The following is a 7,697-nucleotide window of genomic DNA, read 5'->3' as shown; positions in this document are numbered from 1 at the left end:
AAATTAGTACATCTAAACAAGATAACTTAAGAGCAACAACAAACGTAATTAGAACAATCGATATTCTAGAAAAAAGAATCTACATTTCACGAAAAATGGAATACACTTCTCATATACTTTTTTAACAATAGTATACTTTTTAACCAAAATAGCATACTTTTTACAAAAAATAATAAACATGTAAAATTAAATACTAAGGATGCTTGCTTTACTATAAGATGATAGTAGTTAACATAAAACTCAAATTAGTATATTCAAACAAGACAACTAAGTAGCAACAACAAAAGTAATTAAAACAACCAATATTCCAGAAAAAACAGTCTACTTTTTATGAAAAAAATGAATACTTTAAAGTTGAAAGAGTACACTTCTCATATTTCATTTGCATATTTAGTGTTAGTAGATTGTTTAATTCTAATTCCTTTTTAATCAGTAAAATCAAAATTATTTTGGAAGCAAAAAAAGTAGGAAAGCCAACGAGTGAATGTATAGACAAAAAAAATATTAGACAACAAATAGTATACTTTTTCAGAAAAATGCAATACTTTTCATGTGAAATGATCCACTTAGGAACAATGGCGAACAAAAAATAGTGTCTGAAATTGGCATGTACAAACTTGGGTTCTTTAGCCTTGTCAACTCAAAATATAGTGTGTGATACACTTGAAGTTGTGTGGGTAGTTAACAAAAAACTTATAAAAGACTTTTCTAGTGTGCTTAATATAACAAAGTATTCAAATCCATATATTGCAAACTTGCCAAAAGTACAAAGTCATAAAAACTCATCTGCTCAAATTCATACACTAAGAAAAAAATGCCTACCACAACGTTAGCATTTTAAGTCTCCAAGTTCAATAAAATAAGATAAACTATTTCCTTGTCATTTAAATGAAGCTTAAAGCTTTCATTTTACTAGAAAAAAATCATTTATGTTATATCTACAAAGAATTGATGTTACATTTACAACACACATCTATAAAAAATTCAGTATACTATTTTGAAAGTGTACTGATAAACAACAAAGTCTATTTAAAAAAACCTTAATTCATCAGAAAGTTTCTTCAAATTTCTTCACATCTAATGACTTATGTTTCACAACCATACAAAGTTAAATGCATAGACAATATTTTGATGATGCACCAATAAAAATCTCATTCATTAGAAACATGTCTAATGTTTGGCCTTCTTTCCAACTCTCTTCACACTTCCAACTTTAGGTGATGAATTTAATCCTAGAATCCCAAGACTGAATGAAGGAATTTCAATCTTCGTAACAGCTTTGCTCACCTTCATCATCTTAGTAACAATCAGATCCACCTCTGCTAAAACATTAGGATTAGAAAACCATTGGGACAAAGAAGACTCAACAGATTGTCCTTTAGTTGGAGTTGGTTTTTCTTTGATTTGTATGATCTTTTGCAAGTGATGTTGCAATACAATCTCCATATCTCGTTTCAAGAGCGTAATCTTTAGGGAGTTCCTTGAATACAAATAAAAAAAAAAAATATTAAAAACATAATCATGAAGCGTAAAAAAATAAAAAAATATTTGTCATGTTCAAGCAGAAGTTCATGTCCTTTCTTTCTTGAGAAAAATTTACATGTTAAGATGTTGTCAATGGGTAGCATAATTTACATAAAGAAGACAGAACTAAACAAAGTCCTATAAAATAGGAAATACCCCAATTGATAAAACATAGAACACATTGCATGAGCGGAGAAAGGGCAATGAACAATTAAAAGGCTAAAGTAGGTTCATTGAAGAAAACGATTGCATACATGCGATGGCCAACACCAAAGACATGATTCATATTTTACCTATTTACCTAAACAATTTTCTGAACAATGAATATATATAGATATTGAATTTCCACTAATGCACAACCAATATAGCTATACAGAAAGATCAAACTTGAATCAAAAAGATTAGAGAACCGGTTCTAATTCAACATAATCATAAAATCCAACACCAAACATGTCCCTTGATAACATAATACACATGTCACATGTTTGGGAATAAAAATATCAATGGTTTTGTGCTCACCCCGTCCGTTGATAACATGAAGTAGCTTCCGAATTTAATGAATGATATAGTTGACTGTCATTTAATGGCAAATGATGATCGGCAAACAAGGAAAGCACAAACAACAACAGAATTAGTTTGTGTAAATAAAATTCAAAAGAAAAAGAAAACAGTCTACTTTTCACGAAAAAAGAAATACATTAAAATAGAAATAGTACACTTTTTATATTTCATTCGCATTTTAAGTCTTAGAGGATAGTGTAAATAAAATTCCATTTTAATCACTAAAATAAGAATTAGTTTGGAATTAAAAAAAGTAGGATCGCAAACAAATGAATGTAAGAATAAAAACAATTGCAAACAAAAAATAGTCTACTTTGTGACCAAAATGGAATACTTTTTACTAAAATTGATAAACTTGTAAAAATGTTTAATAACGATGCTTGATTTAGTATCTTAAAAAGATCATAAAAGGGATATTACGAAAAAGGAAAGATTTTAAAACATAAAATAAGAAGAACCGAAAATGAATAATCATTAACATAAATTATGAACAAAAATACTTACATCTCTTGTGTAGAATGTATTTGAGCATCACTTAAAATCGAAAGACCTGAATGTAGGGCAGAAAGCTCGTCGGTCAGAAGAATGATCAGTAGCAACAACATTAGTAGTACTAGTAGCCCCAATAGCACCATCATCTTTACCCACACTACTTCTCCTTGGGCTTATAGGATAGGTGTTAGAATCAAACATCCGTAAACCTACCGCCCTGGCTCTCATCTCACCCTTTGCCCTTTCTTTCAACTTGGAATAATCCTAACGTTGAACTAAAGGCAAATGAGGACACATTCACTCCGCCTTCCAACTAAAACGATGAAAAAAGCTAATTCAAGAATGAGAATACAAGATGGAATATTGACTAAATTCTTCTTTTGGCACCTAAATATTGCATCAGATATATGATTCAAAACCCAACTACACCAATCTAACTAAGGAATATTCTCTATATCTTTCAAAATCATCTCCCCCCTCAGACAAGTCTACCATAGCACCAAAAGGTGCTTGGCATGGAATTTCCTTTTTGTTCTTGAATCCCAAATTCCTTTTTCACTTCTCCACAAGAAAGGAATCCGGATTATCCTTCTTTAACTTAATAGTTTGAATAATTAGATTACCAAAATGATAATATGCCAATTGTCTGAGGGTGTCACAGTATATTGTAAGAATCATTAACAACAAAACATTTGACGAAGTATCAAAATGATCGATGAACCACTCAACCATACCATGGTAGAACTTCATCATATTAACCAAAAGTAACTTGTCAAACTTAATCGGATTTCTGCTTCTTATTCAACATAGTTGCTAACTTCTGGAAGCTTGAAGCATTAGATACGATGACCATTCTATGACTACAAAAATAATTAAAATCAACAATTAAAAATGAACTATAACATAAACAACTTGAACAAATAAAAATAGAAACTATAACATAAACAAAATAGCATAAACTATATCATTCATTAAAAATCAGCATCAAAAAATTGAACAAAAATGTACAATGCTTGAATTTAATCAAACATGACAAAAAAACCTAGAAACGAAAAAAAATTAGTAAAAGCAATATTTATAAAAAAATAGGCTACTTTTCACCGAAAAAAAAAACTTTTAAGTTGAAATATTACACTTCTCATGAACACTCTAAATACTTCTGAAAGCTTAGCATACTACAGTCTACAAAATTCGACCGTCAAACACTCAGTTCAAATTGAACAATCTGGACACCGCCAGCAACACCACCGTCACTGATCCCTTTCTTCATTCCGCTAGTCCTTTTCCTCTATCTGCTGTAACCGAGTCACGAAGACCTCCATTTGGTGAAGCCAGTAGTTGTCCCTTTTGTTCATTTATCATAATTGCGAATAAGTAATTAAGATAGGAAAATTGTACCAGCCTACCAATTCACCGCCGTTCATTTACCGATGGTCAGTACCAAGACCAGTACAAGTCTTCAAATTTCTCTCAAGCGTGCATCGCATCATTAACGAAAGGGGAAGTTTATTTTTTTGAGTTTCTACGACTGTCTACTGCCGTACCACCGCACGCTCGTCTTTCTCACCTACACCAGCGAACCAGACTTGGCGAATCCATTTTCGTGTTCAACGAAGCTTCTCACCTTCTTTTTAAGGTTCTAGTAGTTTTTGTTAGTCTTTGTTTTTTGGCTTGGTGTTGGTAATTTTACAGAGGAAGGAGAAAGAGGATGTCGGACAAAGTAAACATTGTAAAGGTGAAAGCACCGTCGGCGTTAGTACACCGGTAACCACCCAATCGAGGTGCAAGTGATACCCCTCCTTAACCTCCATCTTCTTTTCGTATATAACATCTCTAAGTAATTTTTGTGCATCTCTGGCTTTAGTGTTTTATTTAGCTGCTTACCTTATAATATTGTTTGGTGTGCTAGGTTTGGAAGATCTGTCTTTTGGTTGTTTTGTGTATGTACTTGCCGTTTTCATATTTTGGAGTGTCCTCATACCTTTTGAAAGGTTTGTTTCCTTGTGTTCTAGTTTTCTTTTATCGAATTGATTATCTATCCACGTAATTCCTTTTATATATCTGTCTTCTCTGTTGATCAATGCTGGTGATCTATCTGTAACCTTTTACCTTAGTCTGTAGTAGCTGAATATAGAGTTAGGAATCAATTATGGTCACCTGAGGTTAGGTCCAAGATGAGGGGGTCAGGGAGGGAATGTAAGCAGGATCTTGAACTAAGAATAGGGACTTGGAACATAGGTATCCTAGAAGCCAAGTCATTGGAGTTGGTAAATAAGCTTTCTAAATGTAGGATCCATGTAGCATGTGTTCAAGAGACTAGGTGGAAGGGGCAAAAAGAAAAATGTATAAATGGATATAAGTTGTGGTATGCAGGTTTGGACGACAGACGTAATGGGGTTGACATCCTAGTTTCTAATGATATCCTGAAGCAATTGGTTGAAGTAAGGAGGTGTAGTGATAGGATTATGCTAGTAGGATAGTAGTGGGGGAAGAGATCATATCCTTTGTCAGTGCGTACGGGCCCCAAGTTGGGCTCGAAGAGCAGGTGAAGTGCGAGTTATGGGATAACCTTAGAGACCTCATGAGATCTATCCCAGAAGATGAGAAAGTTTTGTTAGGAGGAGACTTTAACGGACATATAGGCAGAGATGCAGGCAACTTTAACTCGGTACATGAAGGGTCTGGTGTGGGGGCAAGGAAGGAGAGTAGGGAGAATTTACTAGAGTTTGCACTAGCAAAAAATTTGGTCATAGCAAACTCGATCTTTAGAAAGAAAGACGACCATTTGACCACTTATAAGAGCGACGGGCATGCAACCCAAGTTGACTATTTCTTAGTGCGTAAGGGAGATCGGGCCTTATGCTTGGATTATAAGGTGGTGTTAGGTACAGAGATTCCCACCCAACAAAGGCTTTTAGTACCGGTTTTCAGGATAAGGAAGAAAATCACAGAAAAGAATGTCAAGTCCAAGGGAAAGATCATGTGGGGGAGACTCAAAAGGGATATGGTTACAACCCTGTCAAGCAAGATAAGTTTATTAGGCTTTCCAAGTCAGTCAGAAGATGTAAATGAAATGTGGGTGAACATCGCAAAAACCATTAGAAAAGTGGCAAAAGAGACCTTGGGGGTGTCGTCAGGCAAACCAAAAGTGTTCAAAGAGTCATGGTGATGGAATGATGAGGTGGAAAAGAAGATAAAAGATAAAAACAACAGATTTAAGGAACTTATGGTATGCATGGAAGAGGAGGATATGATTGAAAAGAGAGTGAGCTATAAAGAAGCAAAGCAGGAGACAAAGAAAGGGTTAACGAAGGCAAAAAACCGTGGTTATGAGGACTTATATCGAAGGCTTGATACCAAAGGCGGGGAGGAACATATTTTTAAGTTGGCGAGGACTAGGGCCAAACAGCGGCAAGACTTAGAGGCACTGAAATACATCAAGGATGAGCGGGGACGAGCTCTCCTGAGACAAGAGGAGATCAAAACCAGATGGCTCCAGTACTTCTCCCAGCTACTCAATGAGTTTAGGGGGCCAAAGAAGGCGAATAATCAAATTTTTGACGTCCAAAGACCACTAGAATATGGGTCAACGAGTGATATTACCACAGGAGAGGTAGGAGAAGCTCTCAAAAAGATGGGGAGAACAAAGGCAGTCGGGCCAGATAACATCCCGATTGAGGTGTGGAGGGGTTTAGGAGAAGAGGGCATTCGTTTGCTGACTAACCTCTTTAATATTATTTTGAGGACACATATGATGCCAGAAGAGTGGAGGAATAGCACACTAATACCTTTGTTTAAGAATAAAGGTGATGCGCAAGTATGCAGTAACTATAGAGGTATCAAACTTCTAAGCCACACAATGAAATTGTGGGAAAGAGTGATAGAGGGAAGAATTAGACAGGATACAGTGAGTAGAGAGAACCAATTCGGTTTTATGCCAGGAAGGTCAACCATTGAGGCAATTCATGTTTTGAGGAGATTGATGGAGAAATATAGGGAGTGAAAGAAAGATTTGCATATGGTGTTCATTGACTTAGAGAAAGCATATGATAGCATACCACGACGTGTCATCTGGGATAGCCTCAAGGCTAAAGGTATTTCTTTAGTGTACATTGAGGCCATACGGGATATGTATGACAGAGTTTCGAATAACATTCAAACACCGGTGGGGATAACATAACCTTTTTTGGTTAAAGTGGGACTACATCAGAGATCGGCTCTAAGCCCTTTCATTTTTACTGTCATAATGGAAGAGATTTCTAAATCTATTTAGGAGACGGTACCGTGGTGCATGATATTCGCGGACGATCTAGTGCTGGTAGTAGAAACTAGAGAGGAGGTTAGTAATAAATTGGATGAGTGGAGGGAAGCTTTAGAAGGGAAATGATTGCGCATTAGCCGTACGAAGATCGAGTATTTGCGCTGTGACTTTAGTGGGACACAACCGGTAGGTGAACCAGAGGTGTCCATAGATGAAACAGTTGTTAAGAGTACAACCATGTACAAGTATTTGGGATCGATCATTCAAAGGGATGGGGAGATGGACGGGGATGTAAATCATCGTATACATGCGGGTTGACTCAAGTGGCGAGCAACCACTGTAGTGTTATGTGATAGGAAATTCCCAAGCAAGTTAAAAGAAAAAATCTATCTGGCGGCAATCAGACCTGCTCTGCTATATGGGACCGAATGTTGGCCTGTAAAGAAGATTTTCGAACATAAAATGGAAGTTACAGAAATGCGTATGTTGAGGTGGATGTGTAGGCACACATTGATGGATCGAATTAAGAACCAAAAGTTTAGAGACTAACTAGGGGTAGCCTTTATATCTAGAAAAATGTGCGAAAATAGATTGAGGTGGTTTGGTCATGTGTAGAGAAAGACCTTCGACGTCCCTATGAGAAGGGTAGAAAGCATTATAGTAGAGGGCAAGAGGAGTCGAGGAAGACCCAGGAAAACTTGGGATGAGCAAATAAGAGTTGACTTGCATGAGTTAAACCTCTCTGCAGACCTGACTAGGGATGGGAGCAGTTGGAGACGCCGTATCCGAGTCTTAGATTACTGATGTCCTCTTAGTTTACCTTTTAGTGTCTTTAACCTCTTGCCTTTATCGTTTCCTT

The 7,697-nt window shown here is 36.0% G+C and overlaps 1 protein-coding gene across 1 annotated transcript; it reads right to left on the bottom strand.

Moving 5' to 3' along the window:
- Positions 1-1,060: 1,060 nt before the first annotated feature.
- Positions 1,061-3,072, bottom strand: LOC130808386 (uncharacterized). The gene is made up of 4 exons (XM_057673862.1): positions 3,016-3,072; positions 2,636-2,841; positions 2,044-2,097; positions 1,061-1,480 (listed from the first exon to the last, which is right to left on the bottom strand). The coding sequence occupies exons 1-4, from the start codon at positions 3,070-3,072 to the stop codon at positions 1,171-1,173; spliced, it is 627 nt and encodes a 208-aa protein (XP_057529845.1). The 3' UTR covers positions 1,061-1,170.
- Positions 3,073-7,697: the final 4,625 nt, after the last annotated feature.

This window comes from Amaranthus tricolor, chromosome 3 (assembly GCF_026212465.1).
Source record: "Amaranthus tricolor cultivar Red isolate AtriRed21 chromosome 3, ASM2621246v1, whole genome shotgun sequence".
Classification (NCBI taxonomy): domain Eukaryota; kingdom Viridiplantae; phylum Streptophyta; class Magnoliopsida; order Caryophyllales; family Amaranthaceae; genus Amaranthus; species Amaranthus tricolor.
The sequence above is the reverse complement of the archived record's forward strand: the minus strand, read 5'-3'. Positions and strand labels throughout refer to the sequence as shown.